Below are 26,123 nucleotides of genomic sequence, written 5' to 3' on the forward strand. Positions count from 1 at the left end.
TTTTTTCTGAATGCTTAAACCCTAACCGTGATTGTCATAATTTCCAAAACTATTACTCACTCACTGAGTTTGCAAAACTAAAAGCACAAACACTGCTTTGCACTCAGTTTGCAATTTTGTAACACACACTTTGCAAAACTGTAGGTACAATCCACTGCACAGCACTCTTTTTGCGGGACTGTAAACACAACTCACTGCTTTACACTCATTTTCCAAATGATCAAAACACTCCCAGCAAAACTACACACATGTATGGTTATTATTTACACTATTTAACCAACTGTCTGGCACACTGTCACATGTGAAAACTGTTTTAGATAATTAGTTCACTTTGCAATCAGCCTAAGCACTATAAATAAGCTACAGGTGAGCTGTCTGTGTGGAGTACAATGGAGGGAGCAGGAAGAGTGAGAAGAGTGAGAATTAGAGGAGGCAGAGGAAGAAGACGTGGAGGTGAAGAAGCGAGAGGGAGAGAACGACAAGGACAATGAGATGAAGTTAGAGGAAGAGGACAAGAAGTAGCAAGAGGAGGATGAGGAGGGGGAAGAGGAAGAAATAGAATAACTAATGACATCAGAGTTACAATAGTGGACCATGTAATCAACCATGGAACGACCCTGAGGGAAGCTGGCCAAAGGGTTCAGCCTAACTTGAGCCGCTACACTGTAGCAAGCATCATAAGGACATTTAGAAATGAGAATCGGTTAGTACAGTCACTCTGCACTAATTTTTGTAGCACTGCCATCCTCTAATGAGAAACACAACAATACCATACATGTACAAATACTGAAATTGTTACTTTACAGAATTGCTAGACATCCAGATGCTGGGAGCAGAGGAAGAATGTTCACTGCAGAACAAGAGACCAATATAGTCAGTATGGTGATTGCAAATAATTCCATAAGGCTACGAGAAATACAGCAGCGCATAATTGAGGATGACACCACCTTCCAAAACATACACAATGTGAGCATGTCTGTATTATGTCGTGTACTTGCCTGCAACAGAATCCCAATGAAACAAATCCCTTTTGAAAGAAACAGTGAACGTGTGAAACCACTGCGATATGACTATGTGCAGGTAAGCTATAGTTTCATTGGTACTGAATCTGGAAGTGCATACTGTAGTGCTGTGCATGGGCCTGCTGTGCTGCATTTGTTTTGTCTTGTCCAGAGAGTGATGGGGCTAGAGGCAGATGCCATGGGTCATGAGCTGCTTTTTGTGGATGAGGCAGGTTTTTACCTCACTAAAAAAACTAGACGTGGCAGGAACATTATTGGACACTGTGCCATCATCAATGTCCCAGGACAACGTGGTGGTAACATAACTATGTGTGCAGCTATAAGCCTAAATGGTGTTGTTCACCATCATGCAACCATAGGCCCATATAACACTGCACACATCATTACATTCCTGGACACCTTACATGACATGATCACTAATGTTCAGAGACCAGAGCAGACCAGATACATCATCATATGGGACAATGTTAGTTTCCATAGGGCTGCTTTGGTCCGCAACTGGTTTACAGATCACCCACTCTTCATTGAACTCAACCTCCCTGCATACTCTCCATTCTTGAATTCAATTGAAGAGTTCTTCTCTGCCTGGCACTGGAAGGTCTATGACCGTCATCCCCATCAATGCATAGCCCTTTTACAGGCAGTGGAGGAGGCATGTGGGGATATTGACCAGGCATCATGTCAGGGCTGGATACGGCATTCCAGAAGATATTTTCCCCGGTGCCTTGAACTAGAGGACATTGCATGTGATGTAGATGAAATGTTGTGGCCGGACCCAGAGAGACGACACAATGTAGACTGATTATTGTTTTTACTGTTTGTTTTGATGTGTGTAAATAAACACCAATACTTGAAGTTTGGATCCCTGTATGTTTACAGAACTGTGACAAAAGTATGACCTCAAACTGACATAGCCTACCTTGTGCACAGAGAAATCAAAAGCCAGATGTGTTTTTTAATCATGCCATCAGTGTGTAGTTGGCGCATTGTGTGCTTATTAATGTGATGGCTTGTGTTAACTGTTTGATACAAAAATAAAAATGTTACGAAGGTTTGAAGAGTTAAGCAATCAGAAAAAACTGTAAGTGCTATATATATTTGACTGCATCACTATGTATGTCTGTACAATACAAAGTTCAGGCAAGTGGAAAATGCTGAATAAACGATGAGAAGCCTCTTACCATCAGACAGTCCTCTTAACATCAGCAACACTAGTCCAGTCACAACATCCATGTGTCTTCACAGAGCAAAATCTTCTAATTCCAGTCAGAAAACAAAACAATGGTTTAAAGAGTCCCTTGGAAAATATTCAACTGGCGACTAAGCCAGAAAGGCGGTGATTATTGATGAATGTTGTTTGTCAGATAAGTGATGAGGTGGTTGAGTCCGAATGGTGGTGTTGCATCTGTCAGCAAGAGAAGTGTGAAAAACAATGTCAGGTTACAGAAGACAGTGTGGTGTATTTTAGTCACAGGTTTCAGTTGCACATTTGTTTACATAGCTGACCACTTCCTCTCTAAATGGACTGAATTTTAGTTCACGGTTTTACACAATTGTCAATGGCATTGGTACCCAGTAAGGTATGTCAACTGTACCTTTATCAATTGGTACTGTACATCTGTTAGATTTTTTTGCAGTTCAGTGTTACTGTACCTACAATCCAATTTTGTGGTAAGTTTGTGCACACTTTTAAAGATGATCTTTTAATTATTTCTGTTATTTCTGTACATTTCTATTTACATTCAGTGATTCCATGGCATTCATCAAGATTTTTATGTTGAGGCAAATGCTGTTTCTAAACATAGTATTTACATCACACACAGTTTCAATCTGACTGAATATCTAAACATACAAGGAAATTGATGCAAGTCAATGCAACCAGTTTAATGCACTTCATAGAGAAACCATTAACAGTATATTTATTATTTTTACATTAAACCATTTTTAAAGGTAAACAAAATATTAACCTGGATTTTACATTCATTTCTTGTAATATACAATTGTATTTGATGTGAGGGATCAGCTGGGTCAATTGGTCCGACTGCGCCCTCTCCTGGAGATTGGCCTCAGTACAGCCACTACTGATAAGCTCACCTGGGGCCAATCGACTAATTATGTTTGTTCTTTCTTAAGGACTGACATGTCGGATGATGTTGCAGGATACATAATGTTCACCATGGCATCTCCAGACTCTTTTACGTTTGTCACATGTGCTCAGTGTGAACCTGCTTTCATCTGTGAAGAGAATGGGGCACGAATCCTGGTGTTCCCTGGAAAAGGCCAATTGAGCTGCACGGTCCTGGGCTGTGACGATGGGTCCCACTAGAGGACGCCAGGCCCTCATACCACCATTATGTAGTCTGTTTCTACTGGTGTGCAGAAACATGCACACCAGTAGCCTGCTTGAAGTCATTTTGTAGGGCTCTGCCAGTGCTCCTCCTGTTCCTCCTTGTACAAAGGAGCACATATCAGTCCTGCTACTGGGTTGATGCCCTGTTCAAAGCTCTTTTTGTGTAATGGCCTATCTCTTGGTATCTCCTTCATGCTCTTGAGACCACTGGTAGACACAGCAAACCTTCTTGCGATGGAACATATGGATGTGCCATCCTAGAGGAGATGGACAATTTTCCAGAACAATTGTATGTGGCAACCACCTGCCAAACCATTCCCTTTTTGGGGGTTGTCTTGTTGTTGCCTCTCCAGTGCACCTGTTGTCAAATTAATTTGCAACAAAACAGATGACATTGATTTACAATCACATATTCTTTCTAACTGGACAGATAGATATCCCTGAAGTTTAATTGACTTGGTGTTATACTGTGATGATTACATGTTCCCTTAATTTTTCTTTATAATTCAATATTTATAAAAACAGATTAGAACAGTTGAAATAAATACATATGTTGCTTTATGCACCTCTTGTACCCTTTGTTTCTTGCACATGCTTTGTATTTGTTTATTACTACTATCGAGTTGTTTAAAAGAGAACATTTTGTAAGATGAGGAAAACAATTTAATATATAATAAAGACTTGCATTTAATCCAGGAATGGATTTTGTATTACATTAAATAATTAATCTCAATAACAATCAACAGATTAAACAATGATCTAAAAATCTGTTAGTTTCACTCAGAGCAAGTTGGTATGGTCTTTCTGTCAACGCAAGTTAATGCCACAATAACCTTACTGAGGCTTAAAACCTGAGCTACTCCTGCCTTCCATCAGAGGGCAATATTTCCTCAGTCATCACACAGATGAGTCTGGTCCCCACAGCCACCAGGGGCCACCAGCCCCTCACTCTTACCAACTTGCTCTAAGTGCCCTTCATTATCACCTGATAAAACTCAGAAGGTGACTTCATGAGAATGTTAAGATCTATGAAACCATGAAATTTGAAACATTAATAAGTCAATTCATGTTCCACTGATTAAAAACAAGCCTGATATTCAAATCAACAAACAACCTACTGTCATTTGATATTGCATTTCATATTTTACACATTAAATCTCAGAATCAGGTAGAGGCTCCTAGATGTTCTAATGATCCCCTACAACCTTGGAATGATTTATTTCAGGCCACTTGCTGCAAATGGCGGATGTACACATTAATGTGCATATTGAAGGCTAGCAAGTTGGTTTGGAATTTATCCAATGATTAAGGCATAGAACCTGAAGCCACAAATGTAATTTCAGTTTTAAATTTTTTTATAAATATGTTCACTCAGATATTCTCCAACAGAAACATATATCTCTGACATACCCCATATTGGAATGGGATCTGCCTGCAATATAATGGATAATTAATAAATCGTTCCTATTAAAAAAAATAAAAATGCTTTGGGAATTCAACTCCAGGGCAAAATCCTAAGCCAACTTCCCACAGAAGGACATACTGTTGCAAGAAGAATGTTGGGAACCCTTTTCAATTATCTTCATTATTTCAAACATACAGTTGGATAAACAGTGTGATTTAAATAATAACACAAAGAAATGTGTACTTTTACATGTCTTAAAACACAAAATAAACAGCTTAGGGAAAGGGATTGTAGTGACAGCAAATTCATGTAAAAAATCACATTACAAATTGCCATGCAGTTCTCCTGATCAATGGGAAAAAACATGTTTGTCACTCAGGCAGGGAGGCATGTCTTTACAAATGAACAATCAGTTCCTAAACCTTTACTAAACCAGTTAAATGCTTGAAGTGAATAACACTGGGAGACTTTCTCCCAGCTCTCAACTTACTTTTCTTATTTTTAAGGCTGCCCAAAAAATGTCACTGCCACACTTCCTCTTGTTCATGATGACACTCACTGTGAATAAAAGCTGACTGTAATAAAACTGCTTGCACTTTAACACTTGCATTTTAACACTTGCTTTTCACCCCTGCAGTTATACAAAGTCAATGGTAAAATGGCCAAATCCTAACAACACAACCCATGTTTGTGAAAGTTTTCATTTGCAATTTGACTCATAAAGTGAATAAATAACAAATAGCAACGTAAACAATATAGCTTCTCCCTATCTGTGCACTCAAAGACGACCATAGGTGGCTGAAAGTGCAATATGAATACGCTACAGTTAGCTTCCACTATCGACTTCAATCTAGATCATTTAGAGGAAAAACATGTAAATACCACATAAGCAGCTGTAGTTTTTATAAACGTTGCAAAGCAAATTACTGAAACAAAATAAAATGTACCATTCATATTTGCGCGTTGAAAGAGTGACAGAAAACCAAATGTGCCATCTCCCCATGAATGACAATGTGTTTTCTGTCGAGTAATGTTCACCTTTATACTTCATAAAGTTATAAAACAAATTCTCTCAAAAAGCATAGGCGTACATCTGACCACTGGCTACCGTACCGTTATATCAAGTTATCATATAGGCCTAGTAATTCCACTAAAATAATGCAAAATAATAATAAACTTTATCATAGAATAGCATTTAGGCCACACTTACAGTATTTTACAAATAGGTTGATTCTGTCCTGATACCTTTCATCTTCTGAAAGTAATCAGACGAGGAAATCGCTGTCCATAATCATTAATGCCACTTCTTTTGCCGTGAATATCCGTTTGGCCATTTATTTTTCCTCAAAACAATTTCTTGTAGCTACTGAATGAGTCGCGCTCGCTCTTTCTCTCTCTTTTGGGGAGGGGGTGACATGGATAGACTTTACATTGGTTGTTTTACCGTAGTCTGTGGTTGGTTTATGAATTGTAGACTTATAAACAACAGAATAAGAACAATTATAATTTGTAAGGCTGCTGAGGGACTATAGGTTTTGTGATCACGATTGCAGGGCTTCTGGTTTATGACTGTACACAAATGAGACGTAGTTATTTGCAGCAGAATGTCCTCTTTCAGCAAGGGAATAAAAATGTTTTTCACCATGCTCAGAGAGACGTTTCCCTTTCGACTCTACACCTGTGTCCTGCCTCCATGACCGTGACAGAATGATCCACCAACCCAAGACCAAGCAGAACCTGGCCCTAACCCTTCCCAGGATCCTGGGTGATGTTCTAATGATCCCCTACAACCTTGGAATGATTTATTTCAGGCCACTTGCTGCAAATGGCGGATGTACACATTAATGTGCATATTGAAGGCTAGCAAGTTGGTTTGGAATTTATCCAATGATTAAGGCATAGAACCTGAAGCCACAAATGTAATTTCAGTTTTAAATTTTTTTATAAATATGTTCACTCAGATATTCTCCAACAGAAACATATATCTCTGACATACCCCATATTGGAATGGGATCTGCCTGCAATATAATGGATAATTAATAAATCGTTCCTATTAAAAAAAATAAAAATGCTTTGGGAATTCAACTCCAGGGCAAAATCCTAAGCCAACTTCCCACAGAAGGACATACTGTTGCAAGAAGAATGTTGGGAACCCTTTTCAATTATCTTCATTATTTCAAACATACAGTTGGATAAACAGTGTGATTTAAATAATAACACAAAGAAATGTGTACTTTTACATGTCTTAAAACACAAAATAAACAGCTTAGGGAAAGGGATTGTAGTGACAGCAAATTCATGTAAAAAATCACATTACAAATTGCCATGCAGTTCTCCTGATCAATGGGAAAAAACATGTTTGTCACTCAGGCAGGGAGGCATGTCTTTACAAATGAACAATCAGTTCCTAAACCTTTACTAAACCAGTTAAATGCTTGAAGTGAATAACACTGGGAGACTTTCTCCCAGCTCTCAACTTACTTTTCTTATTTTTAAGGCTGCCCAAAAAATGTCACTGCCACACTTCCTCTTGTTCATGATGACACTCACTGTGAATAAAAGCTGACTGTAATAAAACTGCTTGCACTTTAACACTTGCATTTTAACACTTGCTTTTCACCCCTGCAGTTATACAAAGTCAATGGTAAAATGGCCAAATCCTAACAACACAACCCATGTTTGTGAAAGTTTTCATTTGCAATTTGACTCATAAAGTGAATAAATAACAAATAGCAACGTAAACAATATAGCTTCTCCCTATCTGTGCACTCAAAGACGACCATAGGTGGCTGAAAGTGCAATATGAATACGCTACAGTTAGCTTCCACTATCGACTTCAATCTAGATCATTTAGAGGAAAAACATGTAAATACCACATAAGCAGCTGTAGTTTTTATAAACGTTGCAAAGCAAATTACTGAAACAAAATAAAATGTACCATTCATATTTGCGCGTTGAAAGAGTGACAGAAAACCAAATGTGCCATCTCCCCATGAATGACAATGTGTTTTCTGTCGAGTAATGTTCACCTTTATACTTCATAAAGTTATAAAACAAATTCTCTCAAAAAGCATAGGCGTACATCTGACCACTGGCTACCGTACCGTTATATCAAGTTATCATATAGGCCTAGTAATTCCACTAAAATAATGCAAAATAATAATAAACTTTATCATAGAATAGCATTTAGGCCACACTTACAGTATTTTACAAATAGGTTGATTCTGTCCTGATACCTTTCATCTTCTGAAAGTAATCAGACGAGGAAATCGCTGTCCATAATCATTAATGCCACTTCTTTTGCCGTGAATATCCGTTTGGCCATTTATTTTTCCTCAAAACAATTTCTTGTAGCTACTGAATGAGTCGCGCTCGCTCTTTCTCTCTCTTTTGGGGAGGGGGTGACATGGATAGACTTTACATTGGTTGTTTTACCGTAGTCTGTGGTTGGTTTATGAATTGTAGACTTATAAACAACAGAATAAGAACAATTATAATTTGTAAGGCTGCTGAGGGACTATAGGTTTTGTGATCACGATTGCAGGGCTTCTGGTTTATGACTGTACACAAATGAGACGTAGTTATTTGCAGCAGAATGTCCTCTTTCAGCAAGGGAATAAAAATGTTTTTCACCATGCTCAGAGAGACGTTTCCCTTTCGACTCTACACCTGTGTCCTGCCTCCATGACCGTGACAGAATGATCCACCAACCCAAGACCAAGCAGAACCTGGCCCTAACCCTTCCCAGGATCCTGGGTGGCGGCCAGGTCGGCACCCAGGATTCTGGGAAGGGGGGGGGGCTATGGGGGTCCTTGCAGGGGTGGAAGATTAAGCCCCTGATTCCACTCATGGGAGCCCCTGCAGCTCCAGGTGCAGGAGACGGTGGAGGTGGTGATGTTCCCGTTCCTGCCCACCAGTTCCCAGTCCGGTACCTCCAGAGCCAGCACCTAGCACCAGGGCTCCTGCACCGATCCCCAGCCCAGAACCCTCTGTAATGGTTTGGAAAGGGGTTCCTGCTACCATCCCCAGAGGGTTGGTCTGAGCCCCTGCTGTCAACGCCTACTCTCCCCTGCTCCGGGAACACTTAAAGGAGTAAGTACAGAGACAAAATTCTCTTGGCATAATTAGCAGTTTATTTGCAAATAGAGAGATGTGTCAAAAGCTTACAGAATAATCCTCTGAGGAATCTCTGAGGTAAATACATGAATACTCAGTATTTATTACAGTTAAAAGGGGTGTGGTAAGTTACTGCCCAGCTGTCCTATGTCAATAATACACATTCCCTTTGCTCTGTCAATACCTAGGTTTTAACCAAGGGGCGGGCTGTCCTCCCCCACATTGGGTAACCTTTTCAACTCTGAAAAGGACATACAGCATCTGAACAAAAATGTCACGGCTGTGGTGGTTGAAGGACAGAGGCGCAGACTGAAGGTCACAAGGGTTATCCATGTTTTAATGAAAAGGAAAGAAGGACTCCAACAAAACAAAAAGGCAGCAACCAGTGACGTGGGTATTCCTTACACAGGACAAACAAAACCAAAATGAACCACGCCTTGGGGCCTAACAAACTAAACTTAAATAGGGTCCCCAATTGGAGGCAATAACTAACACCTGCCTCCAATTGGGGAAACCAAAAAAAAGGAGTAGAGGTGGCTAAAGGCCACCTCCTGTCCTGTCCTGGCTGTGCCCCGAGCCCAGCGCAGAGATGGCTAGGGGCACAGCCGGGACGTGACAGTACCCCCCCCCAAAGGAGCGGGCTCCCGACCGCAAGACCGGGACGACCACACCCGGACCGGCGGAGGCTCAGCGCCCGGAGCCGCCGGCACAGGCCGGGGAGGCGGAGCCGCAGGGACAGGCCGGGGAGGCAGAGGGTCAGGAGACAGGAGAGCCGGCGGAGGGACAGGAGCCGACAGGAGAGCCGGCGGCGGGTCAACAGCCGGCGGAGGAGCAGGAGCCGGGGGAGCCGGCGGAGGGTCGACAGCCGGCGGAGGAGCAGGAGCCGGGGGAGCCGGCGGAGGGTCGACAGCCGGCGGAGGAGCAGGAGCCGGGGGAGCCGGCGGAGGGTCGACAGCCGGCGGAGGAGCAGGAGCCGGGGGAGCCGGCGGAGGTATAGGAGACGGGGAAACCGGCGGAGGGTCAGGAGCCGGCGGAAGAGCCGGCGGAGGAGCAGGAGACGGGGGAGCCGGCGGGGGAATAGGAGCCGGCGGAGGAGCAGGAGCCGGGGGAGGCGGCGGAGGGTCCGGAGCCGGCGGAAGAGCCGGCGGAGGAGCAGGAGACGGCGGAGGAGCAGGAGCCGGGGGAGCAGGAGACGGCGGAGGAGCAGGAGCCGGGGGAGCCGGCGGAGGGTCCGGAGCCGGCGGAAGGGCCGGCGGTGGGTCCGGAGCCGGCGGAAGAGCCGGCGGAGGAGTAGGAGCCGGGGGAGCCGGCGGAGGAATAGGAGCCGGCAGAGGAATAGGAGACGGGGGAGCCGGCGGGGGAATAGGAGCCGGTGGAGGAGCAGGAGCCGGGGGAGCCGGCGGAGGGTCCGGAGCCGGCGGGAGAGCCGGCGGAGGAGTAGGAGCCGGGGGAGCCGGCGGAGGGTCCGGAGCCGGGGGAGCCGGCGGAGGGTCCGGAGCCGGCGGGAGAGCCGGCGGAGGAGTAGGAGCCGGGGGAGCCGGCGGAGGAATAGGAGACAGGTGAGCCGGTGGAGGAACAGGAGCCGGCGGAGGAGTAGGAGACGGGGAAACCGGGACAGGCGAGGGCGCCGCAGGAGCCGGGGGAGCCGGTGGAGGTATAGGAGACGGGGAAACCGGCGGAGGGTCAGGAGCCGGCGGAAGAGCCGGCGGAGGAGCAGGAGCCGGGGGAGCCGGCGGAGGGTCCGGAGCCGGCGGGAGAGCCGGCGGAGGAGTAGGAGCCGGGGGAGCCGGCGGAGGGTCCGGAGCCGGCGGGAGAGCCGGCGGAGGAGCAGGAGCCGGGGGAGCCGGCGGAGGGTCCGGAGCCGGCGGGAGAGCCGGCGGAGGAGTAGGAGCCGGGGGAGCCGGCGGAGGAATAGGAGACAGGGGAGCCGGTGGAGGAACAGGAGCCGGCGGAGGAGTAGGAGACGGGGAAACCGGGACAGGCGAGGGCGCCGCTGAGGCCGGGACAGGCGAGGGTGCCGCTGAGGCCGGGACAGGCGAGGGCGCCGCTGAGGCAGGGACAGGCGAGGGCGCCGCTGAGGCCGGGACAGGCGAGGGCGCCGCTGAGGCCGGGACAGGTGAGGGCGCCGCTGAGGCCGGGACAGGCGAGGGCGCCGCTGAGGCCGGGACAGGCGAGGGCGCCGTGGGACGATTCGGGGGCTCCTGGGCAGGTGAAGGCGCTGCGGGCCAAGGCGGCCAGTCATCCGCGGGCTCGGGCGGCGGCGGCCAGTCATCCGCGGCCTCGGGCGGCGGCGGCCAGTCATCCACGGCCCCGGGCGGCGGCGGCCAGTCAACCGCGGGCTCAGGCGGCGGCAGCCAGTCATCCACGGCCCCGGGCGGCGCCGGCCAGTCATCCGCTGGCTCGGGCGGCGGCGGCCAGTCATCCGCGGGCCCGGGCGGCGGCCAGTCCACGGCGGGTCCTGGCGGCGGCGAAAACAGGGCAGCGGGAGGAGCTGGCGGCTGAGGCCACTGGGCAGCGGGTGGAGCTGGCGGCTGAGGCCACTGGGCAGCGGGAGGAGCTGGCGGCTGAGGCCACTGGGCAGCGGGAGGAGCTGGCGGCTGAGGCCACTGGGCAGCGGGAGGAGCTGGCGGCTGAGGCCACTGGGCAGCGGGGGGCGCTGGCGGCTGCGGCCACTGGGCAGCGGGGGGCGCTGGTTGCGGCTCCCGGGCAGCAGGGGGCGCTGGCGGCGCTGGCTGCGGCTCCCGGGCAGCAGGGGGCGCTGGCGGCGCTGGCTGCGGCTCCCGGGCAGCGGGGGGCGCTGGCTGCGGCTCCCAAGCAGCAGGGGGTGCTGGTGGCGCTGGCTGCGGCTCCCAGGCAGCGGGGGGCGCTGGCGGCGCTGGCTGCGGTTCCCAAGCAGCAGGGGGTGCTGGCGGCGCTGGCTGCGGCTCCCAGGCAGCGGGGGGCGCTGGCGGCGCTGGCTGCGGCTCCCAGGCAGCGGGGGGCGCTGGCTGCGGCTCCCAGGCAGCAGGGGGCACTGGCTGCGGCTCCCAGGCAGCAGGGGGCACTGGCGACGCTGGCTGCGGCTCCCAGGCAGCAGGGGGCGCTGGCAGCGGCTCCCAGGCAGCAGGGGGCGCTGGCTGCGGCTCCCAGGCAGCGGGGGGCGCTGGCGGCGCTGGCGGCGCTGGCTGCGGCTCCCGGGCAGCAGGGGGCGCTGGCTGCGGCTCCCGGGCAGCGGGGGGCGCTGGCGGCGCAGGCTGCGGCTCCCGGGCAGCGGGGGGCGCTGGCGGCGCAGGCTGCGGCTTCCGGGCAGCGGGGGGCGCTGGCGGCGCAGGCTGCGGCTCCCGGGCAGCGGGGGAAGCAGGGCGCCGCGGGGTAGGCCGCGGGGTAGTAGCAGGCTGCGGAGTAGGGAGTGGGGCACGCCGACTGGACAGGGGACCACTCGTACCATCCAACCCGTGGCTGGTAGGAGGCACGGGCTGCTGCTTCCTCCTCTGGCCTCCTCTCCTACGGCCCGTCCTCTCCGTCCTCTGCATCTCCTGTAGGAGCTCCTTGACGACCCCCTCCTCCTGCCGGCTGAGGGGCTTGACATCACCCCACTGGTCCACGCCCCATAGCACCCCCCTAAAAAAGTCTTGGGGCGACCTCCGGGTTTGCGCCTCCGGGGGGTCTTCCTACACTCTCCCATACACCACCTCCTCGTCGTCCGGGGAGAGGGAGTCAGCCCCCCAATCGCTTCTCCAGGCATACTCCCCTCTCAACGGGTGTACCGGAGGGGCGTAGCCGGAATAAGCGCAGAGACGCCGAGCTTCCTCCTCCGGCGTCTCTGGCTTCTCCCACAACCACAGGGAGTTGTCCCTGTGGCCATGGCGGGTCTTCCTCGTGCGTCTGCGGTTCCTTTTTTGGTGGTTCATTCTGTCACGGCTGTGGTGGTTGAAGGACAGAGGCGCAGACTGAAGGTCACAAGGGTTATCCATGTTTTAATGAAAAGGAAAGAAGGACTCCAACAAAACAAAAAGGCAGCAACCAGTGACGTGGGTATTCCTTACACAGGACAAACAAAACCAAAATGAACCACGCCTTGGGGCCTAACAAACTAAACTTAAATAGGGTCCCCAATTGGAGGCAATAACTAACACCTGCCTCCAATTGGGGAAACCAAAAAAAAGGAGTAGAGGTGGCTAAAGGCCACCTCCTGTCCTGTCCTGGCTGTGCCCCGAGCCCAGCGCAGAGATGGCTAGGGGCACAGCCGGGACGTGACAAAAAAACAGATACTCTAAAGGGTTATACAGAGTTGAAAGATTTATGAGTAACCCTATAATCTGTGGATACCAGTCAATAATGACCCTAAACAAATACTAAATCCCCCTCTCCTACGTTCCTTTTCTTATCTAAACATGGGGACTCAGTACCTATAACTAGTAACCCATTTAGGACTAAGTATACATCAGTATGAGAATTTCCATAACACGCTTGCATCCTGCTCCAGGGGCGGAGCCTCCCCCTTCCCCGCGCATTATACTGTCACTGCCTGGCTGGGGGCGTCTAGACATCTCTGCGCTGCAGTTTTGATTGTCCCCAATTAGAGGAAGATGCCCTGTGTTGCCTCTAATTGGGGACTCTATTTAAGTTGTCCTTGGTTTCCTTACTTTGTGGATCATTGTTTGCGTTATTTGCTTTAGTTTGCGGTCTGCCTCTCCTTTTGTTTTCAAAGAAGAACATTAAAAGGATGTATCCGATTGCCTCTGCCCTTCCTCCACGACCCTGACAGCAATAAATGAAAGCTACTACTGTCTATATAAATTACACATGCAGAGCAACATACATGATTGACACTTTACTCAGACTTCATATGGGCTTTCTAAAATGTGGCTAATTAACTTTCCAGGTGACTTAGCTATGATAGCTAACGTTAATGATGGTTAGACTTTGCAAATCGGCCCGTTTTTAATCCAAAACATTTGTTTCCACATACAGTTACTCACACTTTTTAGCAAAATATTATTTCTTTCCACAATTACAGTTCCAGTGCAAATGACATATGGACGTTGTCATTAAAACTATCAGAATCAACAGTGATATAGCCTACATAACACTCATATTACATTCTAGTTTTCCACTTTTTAACCAATTGAAAGTAATGTAATAGAGAGACAGTCCAGTGTTTGATATTGTACCTACCAACAGCAGTCCATTACTGACTTCAGCTGGGGTACGGCAACACCAGTTGGACAAATCACACAAAGAACTGCAGTAAACTGTAATACTAGATCCGGTAGTAATAATAATGTCCATTTGTCGAGGTCAGTTATGATTAAGATTACATTTGCTAATGAATATTTTGGATGGCGGTGCGTGGTTGCCTGTATTATGGGTCTTAAGGTGATCAGGCACGTAGCCAGATTACTGAAATAAGATCATCAAATTTGTTTGATGATCTGAAACATATAAGTGTGACAAACATGCAAAAAAACAAGAAATCAGGAAGGGGGCAAACACTTTTTCACACCACTGTATACATCAAATATAGTAGCAGTACAATGCAGGCTTTCAGACTCGTGAACAGTACATTTTGAACACTTTTTCTTAATTAGCCTATTTCTTGTTTTACATACCAGTAAAATGCCTGTTAAGATCGGTAAATATGGACTAATGAGTGGTCCGGAGCACTCGTTAATTAACAAGCGATGTTACGTGCCACTTAAGTAACAATGGTTTCGGAAAAGGCACAAGGCACTTACGAGCATCTTGCGATCCTCTTAGTGCTTTGAGAAACCTGGCCCAGATCTGCTGTTTTGATTAAATAAATCTTACATTTGCATTGTTGCTCAACTCATGGACTTTCATAGAGTTTCATTGGCTATTTTCCATCTTGGTCCACTTAAGAGACTTCAGACCCACTAGTTATTATCATCTGGGGAGAGGGACAAAGATAGAGTGAGCAATAGGGCATGGTAAGCAGAATAAAATGAAATACTTTATCAAACAAAGATACAGACTCTTAATTGAAGGTACATGTTTTATACTGGACCTTGTACTGTAGAAGTGGTTTTCGCCTTGTAAAACCAGTATGATCCTACACAGACTGTCAGCAAAATGAAGACCTCCCCAAGTTTCACATAAAGAAACACATTGAAGGAAAGTGCTGGGGGAAAGAGTGAAGTAACTCATTAATCAAATCAACAAAAATAACGGCTGTACAAGGTAAGTTAAGAAATTTCTCAGTGACAAACATGTAACACAAGTTGCTGCAGTAAGAGTTTACTTCAGTAACAATAACCACTCAATGATATTTCTGCTGAGTTCACCCAAAGATTAGCTTTTCTGTTAACCTGTGTTGTCAATATTTTTTTTTGGATTAGTCAAGGAATGTCCAAGGAAGGAAATGTTTTCCCAGATGTCCAAGGAAGGAAAATTTGGCCCCTGTAATGAGGACGCGCATGGAGGATGCACGCCACCCCTCCCGACGTGGTGTCATCGCCGGCCTTCTAGCCACGCCGCTCCTCCTCCCACGGCACTGTCCTGTCTTGTTATTGCACACACCTGGTGTCCATTCCCTCATTAGATCGCTTATATAAGTTCCTGTGTTTCTGGCTGTCTTTGTGTGGTATTGTTCTATATTTGGTGTTTGTATTGCGTAGCAGTCCCACGCTTTTTGCGCTCTTGTTTGTTTTACGCGAGCCATATTTTTCTAATAAGAAAGAAGAGTAACTACCTCCCTGTGTTTGGCTCCCTTATTTACGCACCTTGACACACCTGTGACAGAATACCACACCTGAGTATGGAGTCAGCGGGGAGCGACCTTATCCATCAGCATGGGAGCATGATCGCGTCCCTGGGGGAGGCCGTGACAGAGATGGTCCAAGCTATGCGGCGGTTGGAGGCGAGGCTGCCATCTGAGCAGCAACCCCCGACACACAACCCGGCTGGAGTGCCCCTGCCATCGTCTCCACCGTCGCCGAGGAGGACCATACAACTGAGCCTTCCCCAGGGATTCGGCGGGGACGCTGCCCAGTGCTCTGGGTTTTTGCTCCAGTTGGAGCTCTACTTCGCCTCCATCAGCCCTCACCCGGGGGATAGGGAGAAGGTCTCTGCCCTTGTCTCCTGCCTGAGGGGCAAGGCGTTGGACTGGGCCAACTCCGTTTGGTCCACTAACGGGCCAGAGTTGGCCCATTACGGGGCGTTTGTCGGCCTCTTCCGGGCCGTGTTCGATCATCCGCCCAACGGCAGGGAGGTCGGCGAGCGTCTCGTGCACCTCAGGCAGGGGACAAGGAGCGTGCAGGCCTTCGCCCTGGAGTACAGGACCCTGGCGGCGGGGTCGGGCTGGAACGAGAGGGCACTTACTGATCATTTCCGGTGCCACTTACAGCCTGACGTCCGTAGGGAGCTGGCATGCCGGGATGCATGTTGACCTTCGACCAGCTCGTCGACATGGCGATCCGGCTGGACAATCTGCTAGCCACCCGCGGACGCACCGGGAATGATCAGCCCCCTCCGGTACACCCCGTCGCCAGACCTGAACCCATGGAAGTGGGAGGCGCCGCACGTAGGGAGACGGTGCGGTCTAGGGAGTGTTCCTTTTGTGGGAGGAAGGGACACTCTGCCTCCCACTGTTTCCAGCGTGAAAGGGTCGAGCGGAGGAAGCCTGACACCCCTACACTGACTCAGGTGAGTAGACCACACACACTGTCAGGGCTCTCTGCGAAGCACATGACACTTTTGGTGGCCTTCCCTGATTTTCCTACTAACTCCCAGTGTAAGGTGCTCGTAGACTCAGGCGCAGCTGGGAATTTTATGGACAGCGGTTACGCACAGAGACTGCGCGTTCCGCTGGTGCCATTGTCTCAACCTAGGTCCATTACGGGCTTAGACAGCAAACCACTAGGCACTGGTCTCGTTGAGAACGTCACGGTGCCCATCACGATGATCGTACAGCACGCCCATACTGAACAAATTGAATTCCACGTTATCCACTCACCTGCTTTCCCTGTGGTGCTGGGTCTTCCCTGGTTGTCGGGACACAACCCGACTATTTCCTGGTCGCAGAGAGTATTGACAGGGTGGTCTCAGGGGTGTCAGGAGAGGTGTCTAGGTGTTTCCGTAGGTGCGACCTCGGTGGAAAGTCCAGACAGTGTCTCCGCAGTGCGCATTCCCCCGGAATATGCCGATTTAGCGCTGGTTTTTTCTAAGGCCATGGCAAGTCGTTTGCCACCACATCGGTCCGAGGATTGTGCTATATCAAGGGGGACGCTGTGCCTCCTTATTGTCATGTGTATCCCCTGTCGCAGGCTGAGACGGCAGCGATGGAGACCTACGTGGCCGAGTCCCTGCGGCAGGGGCAGATCCGCCGTTCCACCTCGGCCGCCTCCTCGAGTTTCTTTTTCGTGAAGAAGAAGGATGGGGGTTTGCGACCATGCATTGACTACAGGGTGCTGAATAAACTGACGGTCCGTTATTCATATCCCATCCCCCTTATTTCCCAGTACATTGAGTCAATGCATGGGGCGCGCTTCTTCACGAAACTGGACCTCAGGAGCGCGTACAACTTGGTGAGAATCCAAGAGGGAGACGAGTGGTTGACGGCCTTCAGCACCACCACGGGGCACTACGAATACCTGGTGATGCCGTATGGGTTGATGAATGCCCCGGCAGTGTTTCAGTCCTTTGTGAACGACGTGTTTAGGGACATGCTGGGGCGCGGAGTTGTGGTTTACATCGACGACATCCTCGTGTATTCCGCTACGCGTGCTGAGCATGTGTCTCTCGTTCGCAGGGTGCTGAGGCGGCTGTTGGAGCATGGCCTGTACGCTAAAGCAGAGAAGTGCACGTTCTTCCAGCGAGCCGTCTCCTTCCTCGGGTTTTCGAATTACCGCCGATGGGGTGGAAATGGAAGTTGATCGTGTGTCAGCCGTGCGTGATTGGCCCGTTCCTACCACGGTTAAGGCGGTACAGCGGTTCATTGGGTTTGCCAATTTCTACCGGAGGTTTATACGGGGCTTCGGCAAGGTAGCAGCTCCTATCACTTCCTTATTGAAGGGTGGGCCGAGCCAGATCACCTGGACGGCCGAGGCAAACGAGGCATTTCGCACCCTTAAGAGAATGTTCACCTCTGCCCCGGTTTTGGCTCACCCCGACCCGTCACTGCCGTTCATAGTGGAGGTGGATGCCTCTGAGGTAGGGATAGGTGCTGTGTTATCCCAACTATCAGGTACCCCTCCTAAGCATCGCCCCTGCGCTTTTTACTCGCGGAAGCTCAGTGAGGCAGAACGCAACTATGGCGTCGGTGATAGGGAGCTGTTGGCTGTGTTTAGCGCCTTGACTGTTTGGAGACATTGGCTCGAAGGAGCGAAACACCCGTTTGTAGTCTGGACTGACCACCGAAACCTGGAGTATATCCGGGCGGCGAGGAGACTGAACCCTCGTCAGGCCAGGTGGGCGTTGTTTTTTGCCCAGGTTTGATTTCACACTGTCATACGTGCCGGGTACGAAAAACGCCAAGGCAGACGCGCTGTCTCGGTTGTGCGACGCGGGTGTGAGGCGGGTAGATGATACGCTGATTCTGCCCGCCTCGTGCATTGTGCAGAGTGAAGCTGACCCAGAGGCAGAGAACTGTAATCAGAAGGACATTAGGATGGTCTCTGAGGTGAGTGAGAAAAAACCATACTACAAAATAGCTCCCTGGATCTGTGTAATTATATAATGCTAGTGAAAACTTACCTGTTGTTTAGACTAATGGTCTACAGTTTATTTTCAAGAAAGTTAAATAACTTATTTAGTACATTGCTTTTATTATGTTCCAAAAGACATATAATGTGCACTTTGCATGTTCAATACTAAAGGAGACAACCTAAGCATTAAAGGTCTGATCTTGTGAGGAAATGTTTGTTGTGTATTTGACTATTATATTTGACTGATATAACAGAAATACTCCATGTATTTCAAAAATACTCCATGTTTAAACAAGGAAGAGGAGGAGTTACCCTGCCCGGAGGAAGCCCGGGGCCCCCGTCTGGAGCCAGGCTCAGAGGGAGGGCTCGCCGGCGAGCGCCTGGTAGCCGGGTTTGCCACGGATCCCGGTCGGGCATAGCCCGAAAAAGCAACGTGGCACCCCCCTCTCCATCCTATGGGCCCACCACTCGTGGGAGGAAACGCTGGGGTGGGGTGCGCTGCCGTATGGGTGGCAGTGAAGGCCAGGGTCCTCGACGGACCAGACCCGGGCGGCAGGGGCAGGCTCCTTCCTCTGTGGGGGAAGGAGCCGGAACTTGTGAGGGAGGTGGAGCGCTATCAGTTAGATCTGGTGGGGCTTACATCCACTCACAGTCTCGGTTCTGGAACTGTACTCCTGGATAGGGAATGGACTTTATTCTTCTCTGGAGTTGCCCAGGGTGTGAGGCGCCGGGCGGGATTCTCACAAGCCCACGGCTGAGTGCCGCTATGTTGGAGTTTACCCCAGTGGATGAGAGGGTCACCTCCCTACGCCTACGGGTTGTGGGGGGGGGGATCTCTGACTGTTGTTTGTGCATATGCCCCAAACAGCAGAGTACTTGGCCTTCTTGGAGATCCTGAATGGAGTCCTGTATTCAGCTCCAGTAGGGGACTCCATAATTCTGCTGGGGGACTTCAACGCACACATGGGCAATGATGGCGACACCTGGAGAGGCATGATAGGGAAGAACAGCCTCCCTGATCTGAACTTGAGTGGTATAACGAACACCATGTTCGAACATAAGGATGCTCATAAGTGTACGTGGTACCAGAGCACCCTAGGCCGAAGGTCGATGATTGATTTTGTGATCGTGTCATCGGATCTGAGACCGCATGTTTTGGACACTTGGGTAAAGAGAGGGGCGGAGCTGTCAACCGATCACCATCTGGTGGTGAGTTGGGTCAGGGGGTGGGGGAAGAGTCTGGACAGACCGGGGAAAACCCAAACAGGTAGTGTGGGTGAACTAGGAACGTCTGGAGGTGGCCCCTGTCCGAAAGATCTTCAACTCACACCTCCGGCGGAGCTTTTCTGGCATCCCTGTGGAGGTTGGGGGCATTGAACCTGAGTGGTCGATGTTCAAAACCTCCATTGCCGAAGCTGCGGCGGGGAGCTGTGGTCTAAAGGTCTTAGGTGCATCAAGGGAAAGGTATCCCTCGAACACCCTGGTGGACACCAGTGGTCAGGGAAGCCGTCCGACTGAAGAAGGAGGATATGTTATCCCGGAGACGGTTGCAGTGTACCGACAGCCCCGAAGGGCTGCGACCTCTGCTGTGAAAGAGGCAAAACAGCGGGTGTGGGAGGAGTTTGGGGAAGCCATGGAGAAGGACTTTCGGTCGGCACCAAGGTGTTTCTGGATAACCGTCAGGCTCCTCAGGAGGGGAAAACGGGGCACTATCCAAGCTGTGTACATTAAGGATGGAACACTGTTGACCTCAACTGAGGAGGTAATTGGGCGATGGAAGGAACACTTTGAGGAACTCCTAAATCCCACTAACACACCCTCTATAGTGGAGGCAAAAGCTATAGTGGAGGCAAAAGCTCTCGATATACCGGTCAATTTTCCTTCCTACCCTCACCTATGGTCATGAAGGCTGGGTGATGACCGAAAGAACAAGATCACGAGTATAAGCGGCTGAAATGGGTTTTCTCAGAAGGGTGGCGGGCTTCTCCCTTAGGGATAGGGTGAGAAGCTCAGTGAGGAACTCGGAGTAGAGCCGCTGCTCCTTTGCGCCGAAAGGAGCCAGTTGAGGTGGTTCGGGCATCTGGTAAGGATGCCCCCAGGACGTCTCCCTAGGGAGGTGTTCCAGGCACGTCCAGCTGGGAGGAGACCTTGGGGTATGCCCAGGACCAGGTGGAGAGATTATATTTCGACACTGGCCTGGGAATGCCTCGGGATCCCCCAGTCAGAGCTGGCAAATGTGGCTCGGGAAAGGGAAGTTTGGGGTCCCCTGCTGGAGATGCTGCCCCCGCGACCCGATATGGATAAGCGGATGAAGATGAGATGAGATGATATAACAGAATGAGTCAGACCCAGATACAGGGGAGTCAGAGATGACAGGGACAGTGGGGTGGAGGCTGAGGTGAGTTATCAATTAAAAACGACATTCTCATAAAACAATGTGAAAGTTCAGATGCTCTGAGGGTCTGTTGTATGAGTGCTGTTATTCAGACACTGGGTGTGACTGCTGGGTCGGGAGGTTTTTAGGGAGTCAAACCCAGGGCCATTACCAGTGACATTTATACTGGGGCACCGTGTACTGACAGGGTCATTTACCCACTCCAATATATTTGTCCCATTTAAGATGCAGTTAGCCAATCTAAGCCCTGTTGGGGTTCAAACAAAGAGAAATGACATGTCTTAGTTGAATCCTGGTACATGAATGGATAGGGCTGTCTCTAAACAGAAACATTTTCATTGATAAGTATATATCATTATTATAATCATCATTATGATCATTAATCAGTCATATTGTTTCATCTGTCTGTTTAATTCAGTAAATGTAACCAAATCTTACCAGGACAATGTGATATCTTTATGCTGTGGTTAGCGTTGCTGACGTGGTTCCTGACATGACAGGTGAGGATTCCAGACCAGCCTTTCTTCAGAGTTATGGTGTTTGTCTCATTACCAACAGTCCTCTCAGTGTCTAGCAGTGGATCTCCAATCAGAGTCCAGTTAAACTGGACAAAATCCCCCTTAGAGGAGCAGGACACCCTCATCTCTCCATCAGTCAGACACTTAGTGGTCAGATCAGGAGTGGACACTGGGGCTGTGGAGGAATTAAATAAGGATCCCTACAGCCATTATAGAAAGCTAAAGAAGCTATGATTGTATATTAAAATGCAGTTTAATAATTGTTTGGTAATGGTCCTTTCTTAGGTGGTAGATGATTCAGACCAGCGCAGTGCTGCTCAGCGCAACTCAGTTTAGTGTAGTTATGAGGAATATTGTAGCTGTATTTTATTGTCATATAACCATTGTTCAAATACGTGTTTTATAAGTAATTAAATCAGGTTTATTTAAAGAATATCCTGCTTTTTTGTAACACATACGGTTCGTGGTGTCTTTCAGTAATGTCTTACCTTCAATGAACAGGAGTAGTTGTCCAAAGTATTGTCTAATTGCATTTTTAAATATTTCCAATGTATACAGGTCTGAATCATTCCTCTCTGTAGAAGCTATTAAAAATGTCCCATTGCCTTCATAGAACGTTGATCTGTGCTTGATGTATTCCTTGACTATGAATTTGTTGTCTTTCATTTTGACTACTTCTACAGGGTTTCCATAAGGGTTTTTTATTATTTTAAATTCCTCATATTCCATTGCATTAGTGGGTATCTGGAAATAGAAACTTCCTCCCAGAGCTCCGTAACACAGGGTTCTGCCCTGGGTTTCAACACAGGAGGTCAGCATGCCTGAAAACCAAGATGAAAAATGAACCATTGTCACAACAGGTGGTGTAATGCAGTGTTGCAAGAGCAAGGAACCAGGTGCAGGCAGGTGTAGTCGGTGTAGTCTTTAATTTATATGAAATAAACAAACACTGAGCACAAAACACACAAAAGCAAAGGGCTGACTAAAGCAGCAAAAACAACTATAAGAAATGTTACAAGTACTTACACTAAACGGCAACACACAACATCCAAACATGACAAGCACAATGAGCCACAATGTGGGGAGCAGAGGGGAAACATATATACACATACAAACGATTCAAATTGGGACCTGGTGTGAAGGATTGAAAACATGTGACAGTCCGGGATGTGTTCGTGAGAATATGGGAACTTGTGAAAATATGGCACGGTGGCGCTGCTGCTCACCGCACAATGACAACCATATATAATATTTCTAATTGTTATTATTTTTATTGTATTTATCATTGTATAAATCTCTTTCTAGTCATGTATACTATTACAGAAGATGCTACTGAATAAGGTTTAATTTGAACAAAAGCAATCATATCAAAGTCATAGGAAACATTATATTAGTATGCATCTATAGATACAACCTTTGTATTTTCCGTGTTTGAGGTATTTATTGAACAGATGTTTCTGAGTATAATATCAAGGCCTTCAGTAAAACAAAGATACTGGATCAAGTCATGATCTTGCTACATGTTATACAACCCTCATTATGTTATTATCTGAATAAATGAAGAGGGAAGCCAAAATATTAAGACAACACATGAAGAAAATAATATTTTTTAAGGCCATCTTTAAGACATCTCAAGACATCTTTATGCTAACATCTTAGGCATTTTAAGTCATTTCTTATGATTTTTCTTACCATATGAAACTCCTGATAAGATCACAAACAGTCCTAATACAGCCTCCATGCTCAGTCCTTCAGGAAAGTCCTCAAATAATCCCCTATTTATTAAGGGTAGAAGTAAAACCAATGTGAAAGTGGTATGAAAGACAGATTTTATGCCTCTGTGACAATTAATTTTGAGCTATATTTATAGGTTCTGGTACTGAGGAAAGAGGAAGAGCCTCATCAAGGTTTCACTTCCCCTTTATATAAGCAGCCAGGCTGGCTACATGGCTCTTGTGTCAAACAAGATATTGAATAGAAAAACGATGCTTCTTTTGCATGTAAAGATGTGAAAATTACAGTTTTGGGTTGCAGCTAATGGCTAGACCAACTGGATTTAGTTTTGTGGAACTATGTAACATGTTTTGGATTGCAAAATTGTGTTAAAGTGTGTTTGTTTCTTTGATGCAGAATAAGATGTGAATTTGGAAATAATCTATAGGAACCAAAAAAGGCACCATTCTACCATTGAGGATGATAGTTAGTGTTGTGTTTCAGTGGGTCCACTTGATTCTGGATCACTTCTACAGTTATCAACTATCAATACTGTGTTATAACATATTGTATAATGTGATGTATGTTCAGGGAGATTTAAAGGGAAAACATCAGTAAATCAACAGAAACACAGTGACAGATACAGACAGTCTGGTTGTTGGGTTGTTTATTTTGTTACAAAATCATAAACTAGGACAAATATGGGTTACAACACAGATCATTTATTGACATTAACATTTCAGGTATGTTAGTAGCCTACATACAGTATAAAGTATGTAGGCTACTACATTTTGGCTCGTCTTAGGGAGTTTTTCCTAGCCACTGTGCTTCAACACTGTAGTTGTTTGCTTCTTAGGGTTTCAGGCTGGGTGTTTTGTAAAAGCACTTTGTAACAACTGCTGATGTAAAAAAGGGTTTATAAATAAATGTGATTGATTGAAAGCCATGCATGGAAGGTACAATATTTTTGGGCGGTCTTTGGTATAGGAAAATAGTTGACTACAGACTTGAAAATAGATGAGTCCAGGCTATCAGAGTTAGTGAGCAGAGATGTTGAAAGTCTGGTAAACTGAGACTAAGGCAATGTCATGAGAGTAGTCAGACATAAACAGTGAAGAGGCAACTCCGGGATCCTGGTCTTCCTGGGAGAGTTCTTCCTCTGTCCAGTGTCTGTGTACTTATGCCAATCTTAATCTTTTTTTTGGCTAGTCTGATGTATGGCTTTTTCTTTGCAACTCTGCCTAGAAGACCAGCATCCCATCACTGTTGACATTGAGACTGTTTTTTGCAGGTACTATTTAATGAAACCTGTCAGTTGTCTGGGTAACAAACTTTACAGTTAGGTATTTGTCCTTTTGCTCAGTTGTGCACCAGAGCCCCCCACCCCCCTTTCTATTCCAGTTAGAGACAGTTCACGTCGTTCTGTGAAGGGAGCAGTACACAGCGTTGTACGACATCTTCAGTTTCTTGTCAATTTCTCACATGGAATAGCCTTCTTTTCTCAGAACAAGAATAGGCTGATGAGTTTCAGAAGAAAGTTATTTTTTAATGTTCTTCATTAACAACATTAACAAGGTCTGCACTGAATTTTATGAAGGTAAAACAGAGACATACGTTTTGTAGTTAGGTAAAAATGTTTTGTGAACTTGTAAAAAAGATTTGCAAACTTGGAATTACTTCTGCAGTAATACATTTTTTTTGCAAACTTGTAACTAACTTGATATTTGGAATCATGCAACTCATTAAATACACTTGCCAATGTAAAATAGAGTGTTTCATTAAAATTCCACTAGACCTGTGACAAAATGCTTTTTATTTGTAAATCACAGTCTGCGGTATTACGTTTCACAGCGTTTTCAACCGGAGATGCCCATGAGGCCATAGTATTTTCTGACCAAAGAAAATACTGAAAGCATTGTGAACGCATCACGTTTTCACTTTTTAACCAATCTGAGTAGATTATGGAACAAGCAGCGCCAAGGTTTCAACTCGTAGCCTAAGTGGTGGTTTCTACCATTAGGCAAGGTAGGCAGCTGCCTATGGCCCCAGAAGGCCCAGGTCCAGTGGTGTAGCTGTCGGCAGTGTGGCTGCACCGGGGCCCATGGTGGGTGGAAGGCCCATGCTCGGCCTCTATAATAAATATATTATTTTATATGGTGATTTTCCGTGTGTTTATCATTTTCAGACATCGGTTGTGAGGTTAATCTACACCAGGATCAGCGTTACCTGCATATTTACCGCATCGTCATTTTCCTCGGGTTGGGGGGGGTTGCACCACGGCCCGGCGTCATCACGCTAAGCCACTGCCTAGGGTGCGGTGAAAATTCGGTAACACTTAATTTAAAGGCATTATGTGTAACGCATTATACACCATTGTACATGTACTCATAATGCAATATAATACAGTAATAATGCAGTATTAGCATAGTTATAGACACTCAAAAAGACTCATGAAGACTCGTGATGTTGGATACAAATACTCCTCGTGGCTGTACTAACCACCTGCATGAGATGACGGCAGCAGCACACCTCACACACGCACTGCTCCTCATCATCATTAATTATGTTTTCTATTTAAGTCCCTGGTTTTCACCAGCACCTCACAGGTTATTGTGTCTATGTTGTCAGAGACCGTGTGGTGCCATAAGATACATATAAAATCAAGAAACGTTGTTCTTCGTGTCGTTGTCGTTTTGTTAGCCTACTTTATTTTGCCTCTCCTTTTGCGCACTCACTACCCTCGCAACTCATGTGTAACTAAGACAAATAGAAACAAATTGTAATATATAAATATAAATAAAAAAGAGAATATTTTTAAATGTATTACGCTATTGCTAACAAATAATACAAAAATAAAACCAAATTGCACAAAACTAGATGTCTCCTCATCCTGGCCAGTGTCAGAGTGTGCTCCAAAATCAGAAGTGACCTTGAATTCACATTGAAATACAGCATATGAG

The 26,123-nt window shown here is 47.4% G+C and overlaps 1 protein-coding gene and 2 long non-coding RNA genes across 3 annotated transcripts; all 3 read right to left on the minus strand.

Annotated features, from left to right (window-relative positions):
• Nucleotides 1-9,717: 9,717 nt before the first annotated feature.
• LOC117594428 (vegetative cell wall protein gp1-like) lies at nt 9,718-12,783 on the minus strand (the record flags this gene model as incomplete). Its single annotated transcript, XM_034291981.1, has 4 exons — nt 12,548-12,783; nt 12,318-12,493; nt 12,206-12,267; nt 9,718-10,854 (listed from the first exon to the last, which is right to left on the minus strand). Coding segments are annotated over exons 1-4 (1,611 nt in total), but the record flags the coding sequence as incomplete, so codon positions are not given.
• A 385-nt stretch (nt 12,784-13,168) lies between these two features.
• Nucleotides 13,169-21,101, minus strand: LOC114828697. The gene is made up of 3 exons (XR_004575671.1): nt 21,084-21,101; nt 14,901-15,014; nt 13,169-14,783 (listed from the first exon to the last, which is right to left on the minus strand). It is a non-coding gene; the product is annotated as an uncharacterized LOC114828697 (long non-coding RNA).
• Nucleotides 21,102-21,120: 19 nt separating this feature from the next.
• Nucleotides 21,121-21,972, minus strand: LOC117594391. The gene is made up of 3 exons (XR_004575672.1): nt 21,939-21,972; nt 21,371-21,625; nt 21,121-21,179 (listed from the first exon to the last, which is right to left on the minus strand). It is a non-coding gene; the product is annotated as an uncharacterized LOC117594391 (long non-coding RNA).
• Nucleotides 21,973-26,123: the final 4,151 nt, after the last annotated feature.

Source organism: Esox lucius, chromosome 4 (genome assembly GCF_011004845.1).
Source record: "Esox lucius isolate fEsoLuc1 chromosome 4, fEsoLuc1.pri, whole genome shotgun sequence".
In the NCBI taxonomy this organism is placed as follows: Eukaryota; Metazoa; Chordata; class Actinopteri; order Esociformes; family Esocidae; genus Esox; species Esox lucius.